Source organism: Oncorhynchus mykiss, chromosome 7 (assembly GCF_013265735.2).
Source record: "Oncorhynchus mykiss isolate Arlee chromosome 7, USDA_OmykA_1.1, whole genome shotgun sequence".
In the NCBI taxonomy this organism is placed as follows: Eukaryota; Metazoa; Chordata; class Actinopteri; order Salmoniformes; family Salmonidae; genus Oncorhynchus; species Oncorhynchus mykiss.
This window is the reverse complement of record NC_048571.1, coordinates 72,806,675-72,823,080: the sequence shown is the minus strand read 5'-3', so window position 1 is coordinate 72,823,080 and position 16,406 is coordinate 72,806,675. Positions and strand designations below refer to the sequence as shown.

Sequence of the window (16,406 nt, the reverse complement as noted above, 5' to 3'; positions counted from 1 at the left end):
GCATACGGTCGAGAAATGAACATTCAATTCTATGGCAACAGAGCTGGTGGACATTCCTGCAGTCAGCATGACAACTGCACGCTCCCTCAAAACTTGAGACATCTGTGGCATTGTGTTGTATGACAAAACTACACATTTTAGAGTGGCCTTTTATTGTCCCCAGCACCAGATGCACCTTTGTAATGGCCTTGCTGTTAAATCAGCTTCTTGTTATGCCACACCTGTCAGATGGATGGATTGTCTTGGTAAATGAGAAATGCTCATTAACAGGGACGTAAATAAATTTGTGCACAAAATTTGAGAGGAATAAGCTTTTTGTATGGAACATTTCTGGGATCTTTAATTTCAGCTCATAAAACATGGGACCAACACTCTTGCGTGTGCGAGCGTTGCAAAATCTATTTCGATATCTATGTTATTCAATTATTGCACCCACACTGGTCGCACACGCCAACGGGCGTCTGCGTTGCCAAGGGCTAAAATAGAAGTCAGTTCTGTTCCTGAAGCAGATCGCGCTGCAAGTCCTGCCTCTCCCATCTCCTCATTGGTTTATAGAAGCAGGTACCCACGTGCCATCTCCTCATTGGTTATACCCATGTGGATGACTGAAAGACAAACGAAGTCAGTGGCGGAAATGCACCTAATTTATGAAAGTTGCCAATCGCAATATAAAGTCAAGAGAAGAAAAAGCCTGGAAGGAGGAGAGATGACTAGAAAATATTTGGTTGACCGTTTTATGTGTGGATTAATTGGGTAGAGGACCTTGTGCATTTTAGGTAAAATAACAACTCAGTGTTTATATCCCTGGACAAATTAGCTAGCAACAGCAAGCTAGCTAAAAAGAACAAATTGGTTAGTGCAAGCTAGCTAGCTAAATTGCCATAAATGTTTCATGCTTTTTGACCTGTCCCCAAATTAATATAATTGTTTCAGAGTTTTTGTTTTGATATTTTAACCTGCGTGTAGTGATTGCGTTTGGTGGGGGGACAAAATACATTTATGCACGATGGCGCACGGGCGCAGCTGGTTTGGGTTAGTGGAATATTGTTAGCCCTTGGCAACGCAGATGTTCGTTGGCACAATAATTGAATAATATAGATTTCTAAATGAATGTTGCAACGCTCGCGCACGCGACGCAAGGGGTGTTGTCAGCCTGTTACAGAGTGACTTCTCTATAGTTTTTGGGGGGGATTCCCTGTCCAGGAAATATTACAATATATTCTATGTGATGCACATTTATTTTGGCACGATCAATGTAATCTGTTAGTCTCATGCATTTGATGTTTGCATGAACTCTGAATTGAAAAAATATTGTGCTTTTTCAATAAATCATTGGAGCAAAGAGTTCGGAAGCATAAATATGACGCCAATGACAAATGGTTCGTGAACGCGCACGCTTTATCGTAAACATGCACGTTCGACCTTGTTTTTGTTGATGTTTAACTTGACTGCGGCTGCGCGCGGCAGAATGTTGTTGCCGTTGGTGACGCGATTTGTAAAGAAAGAACAATTGGATAAAATATAAAAATCGATTTGTACTGTAGGGGAGTCTCATATTTTGGCTCCTCGACCGAAACACATTTTAGTAGGTTACAAGCTAATCTACGCGCGTAGCTAGAGTTTGAGTTTCGGAGGCCGGAGTGGAAGGGAAGCTAGCTCGTCAACCTCACCCTTATGTGATCGTCCTTCCACGTCGCCGGGCGCTGCTACACTCGGAGCAAGACAACAAAATAGCTTATCGCCATTATATGACCCAGTACTTAGCGTCATTATTTGGCCTCCATGTGGGTGAGGGATTTGTGTGTGTCAGATTATGGCGAGAAAAACAGTTAGCAGGAAAAGGAAGGCAGGGGAGTCCAAGGACCAACAACAACAGGTATGAGGAAACAGACTGGTGTTTCAGTCAATTGCCGTTAGCCATTCGAGCAAATCTTGGTTAGCCTAGCCTAGTTGGCTAGCTAACGTTACCACTTTGCCTTGACTGGTTGAGCTAGCTAACTACTAACATATTCGTAGCGAATTTAGCTCGATAGCTAACGCCACGCAGATAAAAAAAGCACGTCCATTTTTTAAAGTGTAACGTTACAGTAACTAGATAACTATTAGTAACATTAACTTTAGCTTCCTAAGGAACTCAATCCGTGTTACTAGCTAGAATGCCATGGCTAACGTTAGCTAGCTCACTGGCCAGTGTGCTTAGCTTATGTAAGTTCATGTTTCTATTTAAAAAGTTTTGTCGTTTGACTGTCTTTTTTTATTACATGGACCGTTTCTCTAACTGGTTAGCTAGCTAAATTAGTTAGCTAGTTAAATTAGACGTGTGTGAGTGAGTGTTTCTGGTTAGGCCCTAGGCCTACAACCACTAATGCTTTTTCCTAAGCACGGGATGTAATATTGGATCGTAGGGGATGGATGGAAATATATATAGAATAATCATTCTGAGAATGGAATACAATTTCAGTAGCTGTGTAAAATCATAGGAATTTTAGCAAGGTTATGTCCTATTCGACTGGATAAGGGTGGTTAAGTCATATGTTGTATACCGAATGCAGTTGCGTTAAACTCAATTCAGTTCGTATTTTAGACTATATCCATGTGGTTGGTTAGGCAAACATTTTTGTGAATTAAAATGTATGTAAAAAGAGTTGTTAAAGTATTGCCCCCAAATTCAGTGCCACATCCGGCATCGTGTTCCCATGTTGATGTACCACGACCACATACAAAGCCCATACTGCATTAATGTCCAAGTAATAACACTGTTAGTTCCTATGTTACAACAATGCAAGTATGAATTGACGACCAAGAAATCCAAAGGTGACATGTTAGTTGAATTCAGCAAATATATAATTGGCCTGCACGAATGACACCTGTTTTTATTTAATTTTTAAACTTCTATTTAACTAGGCAAGTCAGTTATGAACACATTCTTATTTACGATGACGGCCAAACCCAGACGACGCTGGGCCAATTGTGTGCTGCCCTATGGGACTCACACTCGCGGCCAATTGTGATGCAGCCTGGATTCGAACAAAGGACTGTAGTGACTCCTCTTGCACTGAGATGCAGTGCCTTAGACTGTACCACTCGGGAGCCAGAAGGAGCTAGCAAGTTTAATAGATAGCTACAGTACTTGTCAAGGTAACCAAACAAACTTGCTAGTTTTGCTAACCAAACCATCTGTCCTATTGTTGAATTCGATTTTCATAATGTCAGTAATGTTTTCAATTTGACTTTTGCTTTCAAAATCAGCTCAAAATAGAACATGTAAGAATGAACTATAGCTATTGAATTCTACCTTGTAAATATACAGTGTGTTTATAGGGTAATAATCTGTCCTCTAAAATACTCTTCAAGACAATCAGGAACAAGTATTCAACAATGCCATGGTATAAAGACAATTATAAACTGTGTGGTTCAAGCCCTGAATGCTGAGTTGCTGAAAGCTGTGGTATATTAGACCGTATACCATGGGTATGACAACGTGTATTTTTACTAGGGATGAACTGATATTAAAGTTTTGGCCGATATACATTTTCCTTGCCCAAAAAAACGATACCGATAACGATATGTTACATTTTACCGGGCTTTTAAGCATTCTAGTTCAGTTAAATAGTTGACACGCACACACAATGACCAAAAAGTTATTTTGTTGGCATTTACGTTTTTAAAACTTAAATATATTTAAGTAACCTTTTATTTAACTAGGCAAGTCAGGTAAGAACAAATTCTTGTTTACAATGACCGCGTACCCTGGGCCAAACCCGGAAGACGCTAAGCCAATTGTGCGCCGCACTATGGGACTCCCAATCACTGCGGATGTGATGCAGCCTGCAGCTATGTCCTCATTACCAGTAAAACATAATCAAAACCTATTTCTTTCACTTACTTGCTGTGCTGTTTCGTTGTTCATTTGTTTAGTCTCAACCAGGATTTCATCATGCATGTCAAGCAGTGAAGTTTCAGCTCTGTCCGTGGCCTCTTCTTCGGTACACGCTGTCACTGTGTCCGTTTCCATCTTGTCCAGCTGTGTCTTTAACATTTCACGTAAACTCTGTTTCTTGTCTGTGTCGAAGTAGCGGTCCTTGTACCTGGCATCGACCATGGTGGTGACACAATAGAGGCTCGGAGAGAATGCAACCGCATCGCTTTTTCACAGTCTCTTTCGACTTAACCCGATGGTCTGTTGGCATTTTTGTTGAGCAGGCATTTCAATGCCATGACACGGTATCACGCCCGCTGCAGATGCAGTTGAGCTTATTTCTCGAGTCAGTTGTTCGAATGGAGCTCGGAGTGTTCATGTTTCAAACATGTTCTCAAATGCCATTGAAATGGCTGCAGCGGTATGAGAACCGGCACATTCTTGAGCATGCAATACGGCAATGCCGAGTGCGACAAACTTAGGAATTATTTCCCAGAATCAATGTTCATTGATACTCACATTTTTGTAGTCTGCTCTGCTCGCAATTCGAGTTGAGATATAAGTGTATCGTTAGAAAGGTTAACTTCTCAATAGCTAGGTTTCCATCCAATTGGTGACAGATTTTCATGCAAATATTCTAAAATCTGCATCAAATCAACATGCGCGGTTTCCGGCCAGAGATGTTTCCATTAAATAGAGTTGTTGCAGGTAAACGGCAGTGCGTGATGACATAGTGCACATAAAAATACCTTTTGCGGTTCAAATCCCATCTACTGAATAAAAAATACAAGTTCAATGGGTTTCCATTGCATTTTCAACTCTACTGATGTTTGTCTCACGTAAAAATAAAAAAAAGCTTTATATAGCTTGTGTCCCCTCTGGTATTGGCACGTGTGCTCTAGCTGAAAGCGCGCAGATGAGGTACTGTATCTGCACACTGTTGAGCCTACATGATGAGATTAAAAAGAGCAAGATTGTTTATTTGTCAAAAGGCAGCCAAGCATCGATGATGATGTCACCAGAATAAGTCCCTCGATATTTATTGGAAAGGAGCATCAAGCTCATCACCTTGCACTTTCACCACCCTGTGATGATAACGTATGATAACTCTGTTGCCTAATAAACTGCATGCTTTCCTGGCGAGTTGTAGTGGGAGGACCACACGTGATATCAACAGAAAGGTATAAAGTTCCAGTATATAGTGTATGAGGTCATAGAAGTTTTGTAGTGATTTCTTTGTTTTTTGATGTAATTCATATTTGTTGGTCTGTAGTGTGTAATGAGGAGCAAGCAGACACTGCACTTGACATATTTATGACATTTCTTATTCCAGTTACTAACAAGCATGCACCCATTTAAGAAATTACTATTGATGAGCAATTGAAAAATTGTATGGTTGAGAGGGATGAGGGAAAATGAATGGCAAATAAGTCTGGCAGCACAACCGATTGGCAAACATAATTTCTCAATTTGCAGTATGTGACTAAGGTAAATAGAAATAATTAACTATTCTATGAAACAAAGATGAATGATAGTAAAAGCTTTGGAGCACCTTAAATGAAATGTTGGGCAAAAGGGCAAACTCAGCTCTGTCATTCATTAAATCAGATGGCTCATTCATCACAAAACCCACTGATATTGCCAATTACTTTTAATATTTTTTTTCCATTGGCAAGATTAGCAAATTTAGGCATGACGTAATGCGGCTTTTGACATTATGATCAATAATCTGCTGATGGAAAAACGTATGTGTTATGGCTTTACACCCCCTGCTATATTGTGGATAAATAGTTAACTGTCTAACAGTACACAGAGGGTGTTCTTTAATGGAAGCCTCCAACATAATCCAGATAGAATCAGGAATTCCTCAGGGCAGCTGTCTAGGCCCCTTACTTTTTTCAATCTTTACTAACGACATGCCACTCACTGGCTTTGAGTAAAGTGTGTTTATGAATGTGGCTGACTCAACACTATACACATCACCTACTACAGTGAGTGTAATCTCTGCAACACCTAGCAAAGAGCTGCAGTTATCACATGCACATAAAGTCAAACTGTCAAAGATATGTTCTCTAGCCTAAAATACAACTTTGTTTATTGAATTGCAGGAGCATGGCAAATGTAATGAAAATTTTGTTCCATATTCACTTGGAATGACCTTGTTCTAAATAGTCAGTGTTCTTGATTTACTTGGTGCATTTCATTTAAACCTTGTACTAACTGTTCTCCTCTCTTTCTTTCTCCTCCGTCAGGTGGCCTGGTGCCAGTCGGCGAGCAAGCGGACGCGTGTGTCCTCCTCGTCCCGGCACGCTCAGCAGTGGTGGCGTAGTCAGTGCTCGGTGGTGTGTGCGCTCCGGGGCCGAGAGTTTCGGCCGCAGCAGCAGCATGAGTGGCGGCTCCAGCGTAGCCTGCGGGGCTTTGCTGCTGGCCGCCTCCCGGGCATCCTCAAGGAGCGGGAGTTCTCCCTTGGCCGCCTCAACAAGGTGTTTGCCTCCCAGTGGCTCAACCACCGCCAGGTGGTGTGTGGAACCAAGTGCAATACGGTGAGACATTGGCCTCTTGTTTTACTCTACTCTGCTTTCTTCTCTCAAAATGGAGAAAGTGTATAAACATTTGCTGTTAACCGGAAAACCTTGAACTGACCTATTATGAACCAAAAAAATGCAACCTCCAATGATTCCAGACCATTTAACTTTTTCTCTTACCAGATTTCTTTCTTACTCTCCCCAGCTATTTGTGGCAGATGTTCTGACAGGGCAGATCACCCGCATCCCAATGCTGAAGGACCGACACGGCGGAGGAGGGGCCCCCGGGGGGGTTGCGGGTACAATAGGGGCCCCCTTCCTCCCTGGTAGTGGCTCAGTGTCTGGGCTGGACCAGCAAGGCTGTGGGATCCACGCCATCGAGCTTAACCCCTCCGGCACTCTGTTGGCCACCGGCGGAGACAACCCTAACAGCCTGGCCGTCTACCGGCTTCCTACCCTGGATCCCGTCTGCGTGGGGGACGTGAGTGGTTCCCCTCTCTTCTTGGTGTGTTGGTACTGAGCTACACAAAGTGGGACAGCACTGGTGGCTGAGACAGCCTAAGCAAGCCTGATCATACATTGAAACAAGTTCTGTTTTTCAGGATGGCCATAAAGATTGGATCTTCTCCATTGCGTGGATCAGCGACAGAATGGCTGTGTCAGGTGACACACTGCTAAGCCATAGGAAGACCTTCACACCATTGTTCATCTGCGATAGTTTTTGTGTAATATTGTCTCTATAAAATCAACTAACCAATCAATGTGCTGCTGTTCTTCAGGGTCCCGGGATGGTTCAATGGGGCTGTGGGAGGTGTCTGAGGTGGTTCTGAGCCACTCCATGAGACAGCAGGACGAAGAGGGGGTCCCCTGCTACTCCCACATCTCCCACCGTGCCCTGGAGGACATCCCCAAGGAATACACCAACCCCTACAACTGCAAAGTGCGCGCCCTGGCCTTCAACAACAACCACAAGGTCAGACATACCTCCCTCCTAGACCTCTGAGACAAACCACAGCCTGTGTTCTCTAGTAAAAATCTGTGTTGTACTATAGCCCTGTACTTACGGGGACCTACACACTCTTGTTTTGCCTTCTCTCAGGAGCTTGGTGCAGTGTCCCTGGATGGCTATTTCCACCTTTGGAAGGCAGAGCAAAACTTGAGCAAGGTCTGTTTGAGTATATCTGTTTCCGCTCTGCATAGCAATGCTTGTTTGGTTCAGTGACTGTGTACTTGTTTGGGGACATTGGAGATTATGAAGACTTGGCTGGTGTCATCATGAGTCAATATTAAACAGTACTGCATTTTTGTTGAATGTCCTCGCATACCAAACATTTCTGGTCAAGACGATTGTGCAAATAAGACATTTCTGTTTTTCTATTTGAATTTCTAAAAGGATGTTTTCATTTTGTCATTATAGAGTATTGTGTGCAGATTGGTGACGATTTTTATTTATTTAATCCATTTTAGAATAAGGCTGTAACAAAATGTAGGTTATGCATGCCAAAGCAAAGGAATATGCCATTTGGCAGGGCCTGCTGTGGGCTGCCCGGTCAGCTCTTTACTGCGTGTTACAGACTATTTGAAATCGACGATGGCTGTCAATCATCTTTGATATCTGATACCATTGTAACATCGCCAAACCCTAGCGTACATAGTTGTTCAGTCTCTTTGTTATGCGACACAAATTTGAGCTCCGGTACATCCTATTTCCATTGATCATCCTTGAAATGTTTGTACAACTTGTTTGGAGTACACCTGTGGTAAATTCAATTGATTGGACATGATTTGGAAAGAAACACACCTGTCTATATAAGGTCCCACAGTTGACAGTGCATGTCAAAGCAAAAACCAAGCCATGAGATCTAAGAAATCAGTGGAGGCACAGATCTGGGGAAAGATACCAGAACACAGTGGCCTCCATTCTTAAATGGAAGAAGTTCGGAACCACCAAGACATCCTGGAGTTGTCTGAAAGGCCAAACTGAGCAATCGGGGGAGAAGAGCCTTGGTCGGGGAGGTGACCAAGAACCCGATGGTTACTCTGACAGAGCTCCAGAGTTCTTCTGTGTAGATGGGAGAACCTTCCAGAAGGACAACCATCTCTGCAGCACTCCAACAATCAGACCTTTATGGTAGTGGCCAGATGGAAGCCTCAGTAAAAAGGCACATGACAGCCTGCTTGGTGTTTGCTAAAAGGCATCTAAAGGCCATGTGTGGTCTGATGAATCCAAGATTGAACTCTTTGGCCTGAATGCCAAGCATCATGTCTGGAGGAACCTAGGCACCATCCCTGCAGTGATGGTGTCGAAAAAAACATTTTTGATCAATATTAGAATAAGTCTGTAATGTAACAAAATGTGGGAAAAGTCCAGGGGTCTGAATACTTTCCGAATGCACTGTATTTAAAAAAATGTTGACAATTTACAGAATGCAACTTAACAATGTAGACAGAGATAAGATGTTTACCAAAGCAGCGCAGAATGTCCAGTCAAATGTTTTTATCTTTCTCTCAATGTCAGTTGATCTGAAGCCTATTTTAGTTTTTATAGAGGACACTCTGGTGTCTTAATTATTTTAAAATCCACATTTGGTATTTTCTCACCATTTGATATGAATATGACTTAATTTTTTATGCATGCTGTCTTTCTCCCGCCGTGCTATTTCATTATTAAACAATTAATTTATCTAGCTGAGTTCTAGGCTCTCTCAAAGTTTGAAGTTGTTTTTGAATAACCTAAAAACATGATAGGCCTAAGGGAATAATTAGAGGTAGAACAAACAATAGCGAGATAGAAAAATCAAACTAGTAGTTTGAACAAACCGTAGTTGGGCAAGGCTTAGTCTATTATAAAATAAAGGATGCATGCATCCCTCCTTCCCGTTGCCAACCAAACGGCCAAAAGCCAAATCCTACTGATAGCCTATCAAAACCATTAAGACAAGTTAGTTATTTAGAGTATTTCCCAAATAGGCTAATAGTGTCATGTCCAAGCATTGCAGCTTTCAAATGGGAACAATTAGAAAATTGCCTATAGACTGACTTTACATCACAGCTCTATTTTGAATGGAAACCATGAGAGGGAACAATAAGTGAAATTTAGCAAACAATATCAAGATGGAACATTTTTATGAGAAGTCAAAAGAACTTACAGCTGAACAAAGCTTATGAAAGCAGCAACATGTAGAGTAGGCCTATTTACATAGGCTATTATTAGAAATGTGGCCTACAACACACTGACTATACCAAAGATTAGGAACACTTTCCTAATATTGAGTTGCACATATTGAGTTTCCCGGTTGCTGTCGGCTGGAACACCGCCTGGGATTGAACCAGGATCTGTAGTGACGCAGCTAGCGCTGCGATTCAGTGCCTTAGACCGCTGCACCACTTGGGAGGCCCCGGTGTGTGCAAACTTTTGACTGGTACTGTACATGTCTATCCCTGTCTAACAAGCCTGTGTATCTGTTGTTCATAGCTGCTGTCCACAAAGCTGCCTCACTGCAAGGAGAATGTATGTCTGGCGTACGGTCAGGACTGGTCGGTGTATGCGGTGGGATCTCAGGCCCATGTGTCCTTCCTAGACCCCCGGCAGCCCACTCACAACATCAAATCAGTCAGCTCCCGGGAGAGGGGAAGTGGTAAGGAATTGACACCACACTACAATGTTTGACACACACAGGGTATATAGAACACTATAGCATACATTCTGTAAACTTTCTGTAACTTTCATTTCATTCCATTTTTCCAGAGGCAACACGAGGTACTACAAACACATTCCACCAAGAAGCAAAACAAAATCCAAACATTCGCCAAGACCCGCTCTGCACTTATGCTGCCTTCAAGTGGTGTCGGAATTATCGGAAATAGGAGTTACCAACTCTGAAATTTCACTTGAATGGCCCTCCATGTCGGGATTACGAGTTGGAAAGGCGGGAGAAAATAATGAAACCCGAATTTACGAGTTGTGCCGTTTCATCACTGTCCTTTTCAACCAAAAGATGATTAAACAAATCCATTTACATTATTTGTACATTATTTTAATGTGAATAATGTAGTTAGTTTGGCTATATTGTCAACGTTAGCCAGCTAGCTAAAATATTATTAGGAACGTTAGCTAGCTAGATTTATTATTAGCAACATTAGCCAGCTAGCTAAATTATTATTATTAGCAACGTTAGTCAGCTTGCTAAATTATTATTATTGTTAGCAACGTTAGCTAACTAGCTAAAATATAATTGGTTGAAGAGTTGTTCCGAATTCAAAAGCTCTTGGACACACTGATGTCGTATTTACGACTTCACCAACTGGGAAATGCGAGTTTCCGAGTAGCATTTGAACGCAGCATTACAATGAAGTGCAGAGGCAGTACTTTTGAAATACATTTATTACAGCTTTTTTAAAGACGTTTATAAAGCTATTAAAGGCAAGGTATTAACTTGTTTGTGTGTGCTCGTTCACAGGCATCCGCTCGGTGAGTTTCTATGAACACATAGTGACTGTGGGCACAGGCCAGGGCTCCCTGCTGTTCTATGACATCAGAGCCCAGAGGTTCCTGGAGGACCCTTCCAGCCTGGCCGGCGGGTTCCGGCAGCGCCCAGGAGAGGGCATCCTCAAACTCACCACAGGGAAGGGCTGGCTGGTACGATTATTTTATTTATTATTCCTCTTTTGTATACCCATCTCAGGAACTTTTAACTTGAAGTGTCCTGCTATTACTATTTACGCTACATGGCCAAAATATGTGGACACCTGCTCTTCTCATTCCAAAATCATGGGCGTTCATATGAAGTTGGTTCCCCCTTTGCTGCTAATACAGCCTCCACTCTTCTGGGAACATACTGGGTATACATACGGGACCTCTTGAGACCCTGAAGCGACATTTGTCTGGATTTAGTTTGAGATTAAGAGCTTTTATCCTGTCTATGATCTGGCGGAGGGGCTCGTCGTGTTCCTGACCAGGATGTCGACCATAATGATTTTGACAGGGTTGTTCTGCGAAGAGCTGCTCCATGCACCTCCTGAAACACTTCACTTCCTGTAGAGATTCCACAGGGCATGCGTAGGAAGTGATATCTGCCCCCTGGGGTCAAGAAGTTGGTGAGCTTTGACGCTTCATCAAGTGTGCTCTGCCAGAACCAAAACTTGGCATCCAACATGAAGGCACGTCTGAGATCCCCTGCTCCACTGTTTTCATGGGATGATGTGGCCTGAGGAGTGCTTTGTTGAGATGGACTGGGTCAATGCATATTCTCACTCTTCTATCCTTTTTTCTTTACAGCCACCATGGCTGAGACCAATTCCATGGCCTCTTCTCTCATGATGAGATCTTGTCCTTCCATTCGGTTTATCTCCTTGATCACTTTTCCTTCAAATCAAATGTACATATTTTTACCAGATGTTATTGCGTGTGTAGCAAAATGCTTGTGTTTCTAGCTCCAACAGTGCAGTAGTATCTTCATGGCGAGTGGCATGCTTCTGGGAGCCCACACTGTGGGGTAAACAGTAATCCAGCCGCATGTAGTAAAAGGCTGGTAGCTTACCCACTGTGCTACAGTCAAACAGGTATTCAGTCTGCTCAGGGGCTTCATGCTGGACTGCATGCACTTCAGGTTGGAGATGAACTAAGCCCAGTCTGATACTGTCAGGGGGCAATGAGTGGTTTGACTTCACGATACACCACATGGAATTGTAATTTTTGAAGACCAGAGTGGCAGTAAAAGTCATAATCACCTGTCCTCCATAAGCCACTTGATTCACTGTGTTTGAGTGGTCAACAGGAGTGCTTGGGTCAACGTGTTGTAGCCCCAGTGTACATTTTTTGTTTAACGTTCTCACTGCTATTGATGGCTGAGAGATCTGTGAATATCACTCCCCTCTCTGATGTTATATCCACATTTTCACAGTTTAGTAGATCTGCTGGTTCAGGTGTCTCCTGTGTCCCCAGTTCATTAACCCTGTGTGAATACCTGCCTCTGCATGGATTGGGAGGAGCAGCCTGTGCTGGTCTGTTTGTAGTACACTACATGAACAAACGTATGTGGACGTCTGCTCTTCACAATTCTCATTCCAAAATCATGGGTATTAATATGGAGTTGGTCTATAACAGCCTCCACAATTCTGGGAAGGCTTTCCACTAGATGTTGGAACATTGCTGCAGGGACTTGCATCCATTCAGCCACAAACGCATTCGTGAGGTCGGGAACTGATGTTGGGTGATTAGGCATGGCTCGCAGTCGGCGTTCCAATTCATCCCAAAGGTGTTCAATGAGGTTGAGGTCAGGGCTCTGTGCAGGCCAGTCAAGTTCTTTCACATTGATCTCCACTAGCCATTTCTGTATGAACATTGTCATGCTGAAACATGAAAGGGCTTTCCCCAAACTGTTGCCACAAAGTTGGAAGCACAGAATTGTCTAGAATGTCATTGCATGTTGTAGTGTTCCTTCTCTGGAACTAATGCCCCATTAGCCTGAACCATGAAAAACAGCCCCAGGCCATTATTCCTTGTCCACCAAACTTTACAGTTGGCACTGCATTCGGTAGTGAGTGTTGCAACCGAGGACAGACGATTTTTACACATGCTACGCGCTTCAGCACTTGACGGTCCCATTCTGTGAGCTTGTGTGGCCTACCACTTCGCGGCTGAGCCGTTGTTACTCCTAGAAGTTTTCACTTCACAATAACAGCCCTTACAGTTAACCGGGGCACCTCTAGCAGGGCAGAAATTTGACGCATTGACTTTTTGGAAAGGTGGCGCCCTGTAACGGTGCCACGTTGAAAGTCACTGAGCTCTTCTGTAAGGCCATTCTACTGTTAATGTTTGTCTATGGAGATTGCATGGCTGTGTGCTCGATTTTTTTACACCTGTCAGCAACTGGTGTGGCTGAAATAGTTGAATCCACTCATTTGTAGGGATGTGCACACACTTTTGTATATAAAGTGCATCTCCTTAATGCTGTTGTAAGAATGGCATGAAATACTGGTTACTCCAGCATTTCTAGATTGTGACTATTGACAGTACTATCATGACACGGAACATATTTATGAACAGCTGACTTTAGGGTACACTAAAAGAAACTGTGATTCAGTGACTCCTGATCTCATGTGTTTGTAGTCTATCTTGGACCTGCCTTGACAAGATGCTAGCACAAGACAACAAGAACCATTTCCCCCTCAGTGTTCTTTCACCCTTGTTTTCAGCAGCAGTGTTAGGTCTCAAAAAGGATCTTTAAAAAAAAAAAAATATATTGCTCCATTATAATTTTTCTACATGCTTTATATCTGGTTAAAGTTTACACTGGAAAACTTTTTACCATCCTGGAAATATATCCCCCCCCCCCAGTGAGGCCACAATTTAAATTCATATAGGGGAAACATTGATGTCATCCCCTCCCCTCACACCTGTTTCTCTCGTTCTCCCTCAGAATCATGACGAGACGTGGAGGAGCTACTTCTCGGACATCAACTCGTTTCCCAACGCCGTGTACACACACTGCTACGACGACTCCGGCACCAAGCTGTTTGTGGCCGGCGGACCGCTGTGCTCAGGCCTTCACGGCAACTACGCAGCCCTCTGGAGCTAGCCTTCCCTTCGCCTCTATTCTCCTCCGCTATTCTCTCCTTACCCCACCCAGCCCCCCTCTCTCCTCTTCCTCCTTTTAGCGTTTCACTCACTGGTGTCCCTCCTTAGTGGACTCAGGAGCATGATCTTGGACCCCCTCTTTTCTTATCACGGTTTCCATATTGCCAATGTGTATCTCGTCAACACCTCCTTGTTGCATCCCTCCATCCTCCCTTGCACTTTGCCCTGTTTATATTCAGTTCTTTCATCTCTGCTCCCTGTTTTTTTATATAGATGATTAACCAGTTATGTTGTAATGAGCTGAGAGGTCCGCTTTTGAAAAACTCAAATGAAAGTTTAACGTTTTCTTACAATTTTTTTGTCTGTTTTTGGGAGTATGTCATACTGGCATAGACCGTTTCCTTGTGCGAACATTGGAGACACACTCCTTACTGTTCCCCTTCTCTCTCCGAAACTGATGGCAATATAAAATATTGAGGATGGGGGGAACATAAGAGACAAAGTTCTGAAGGAAGGAACAGGAGTATAGTTAAACTTTTCTAAGAAACTGAAAAAGGACATAGTCATTGGTTGGTAGCGTACCACCCTGTGCCATGGCAACCAATAAGAGCCGTAGCGATGGAAAAACTACCCAAACAGACGCAAGGTGAGAAGAAGCAGAGGATGAGTACAACAATCAGACAGCGGCAGCCACTTGTTTTTTTGTTTTTCCCTGACTGATGATGTAAAGGAGTGATGACTAGATGCTAAATGCCATAGGTATTCTGCAATGAATAATAATCCTGAAGAATCCTTATTTTATTTTGATTCTGACTGTGTGATTTGACATAAATGTACACTTGTTGATATTACTACTATCTTTATTATAATTTATTTTCCCCCTTTCACTATCACCCTTAGTTATGGTTTACGGCCAGGGCATTCAACGTCAGGGCCGTGCGGAACGCAGTGTCTGCTGGTTCTCTTTCTTCCCAGTTACTGGTCCATTCATGTCAGTGGTTGTGTATATCACAAAGCATGATCATTAAGTCAGCTAGCTAACTTGGATAAACATTCATACATGGCTGTTGATGTTGTGGATTATCCCTTACTTAGACCCTTTCAAATTCAACACCCTCTTGCTTTTTGAACTAGGAAATATGGAGTTGTTTGAGGACATTTTTGAAACATTATCTTGCTAACTCTTTGATCCTGCTTTGTGACAACCCAGTGGTTTCCATGTTCTAAACCAGCTGCTGATATAAAAACGAGGATGAAAACCTGCAGACAGTGCTGACCTTAAGCGCCTGAATCCCAAATCAGACCCTTGCCCTTTCCTCCTAGGCACTTGTGCAGATTTGAGAGAATTTAATAGGTGTTAGCAATATGGTGACCACTCCATCAATGCCCTCTGATAGCCAGATGGCATTGTTGCCATTTTGCCAAGACTTTACCAATATTAACAGATCTGAGGTGTATTCACTAGAAGCAAGCAGAATGAAGCAGGGAGAGACTTACCTGAATTGGTCCAATAGAAACTCTTGTTTTCATTGGAAAGGATTTTCGTTTGGAGTAAACTGTTTCCATTGCAAAACGGTTTGCTAAGGTCATGGTCTGAATGAATACATCCCTGGACAAGCGCATAGGATGTAGGGGGAAGGGGTTGGAGTTGAATACATCTGGAGGCACCATCGTTTTTGTCACTCTTCTTTTTTTCTATCAAGGGATGAGTGTAGCTGCTCTTTTCCTTGTGTGCAAAGGCAGGGTATATTTGAGTGACTTTGTTGCCTTTCTATAGTCTTTCTGTGAAAGACTTGTAGGCTGACATAGTTTTGCTTTTTGGAACTTTGAGAGTTTTCATGATAATGCGAGAACAAAAAGAGACCCAATTACGACCATAAGTTGAACAAATAACCACTTTTAAAGTGTATTTTATAAATGTGTATGTGTGAAATGCATAGGGACAAATGCATACCTTTTTATGTATATGTTCCAGGGAGTGTGTGAACTGACCCCTGTCTTTACTTTGGTGGTGACCTATTTTATACCTTTACACACCTCATGAATGTTTTTAGAAATTACTGAACCTGGGGATATTGTATGATGTCAACAACAGCCGAAACCAACCTATAAATCTTTAAAATGAAAATAATGATAAATTAAAAATGTAATATTTCTCTTATTTCATATTGCTGTTTGTGTGTGGTTTATTTCATTATATTTGTGCTGGACTTACTCGGATTGCTCATTGGGTGATATTGTAGCCCTACAGTACTTACAAAGTTCAATTCATTGTACGGACAGGGTTTCTGTGTTACTGACACATTATTCATAGACATCATAGGTGACCCTGGCTATACTCTAAAACTTTTACTTATATCAACGACCCTTTATGGCTTGCTGT

General features: G+C 42.6%; 1 protein-coding gene across 4 annotated transcripts; it reads left to right on the top strand.

Moving 5' to 3' along the window:
• Window positions 1–1,418: 1,418 nt before the first annotated feature.
• Window positions 1,419–16,189, top strand: LOC110528453 (DDB1- and CUL4-associated factor 12). Of its 4 annotated transcripts, none has more exons than XM_021610523.2 (10): window positions 1,419–1,876; window positions 6,172–6,462; window positions 6,650–6,949; window positions 7,047–7,107; window positions 7,224–7,417; window positions 7,544–7,609; window positions 9,920–10,082; window positions 10,193–10,204; window positions 10,905–11,083; window positions 13,866–16,189. In XM_021610523.2, the coding sequence occupies exons 1-10, from the start codon at window positions 1,814–1,816 to the stop codon at window positions 14,022–14,024; spliced, it is 1,488 nt and encodes a 495-aa protein (XP_021466198.1). In that variant the 5' UTR covers window positions 1,419–1,813; the 3' UTR covers window positions 14,025–16,189. The 4 variants fall into 4 exon arrangements, with proteins under 4 accessions (XP_021466198.1, XP_021466199.1, XP_021466200.1 ...); XM_021610525.2 differs by having other exon boundaries at window positions 1,420–1,876; window positions 6,650–6,925; XM_021610524.2 differs by lacking the exon at window positions 10,193–10,204.
• Window positions 16,190–16,406: the final 217 nt, after the last annotated feature.

Bases quoted from the DNA above. Each gene is read 5' to 3' on its own strand.
- LOC110528453 (XM_021610523.2), top strand. From the start codon at position 1,814: ATGGCGAGAAAAACAGTTAGCAGGAAAAGGAAGGCAGGGGAGTCCAAG. The intron at 7,610-9,919 runs GTCTGTTTGAGT...TGTTGTTCATAG, and splicing joins CAGAGCAAAACTTGAGCAAG to CTGCTGTCCACAAAGCTGCC. The intron at 11,084-13,865 runs GTACGATTATTT...GTTCTCCCTCAG, and splicing joins CCACAGGGAAGGGCTGGCTG to AATCATGACGAGACGTGGAG.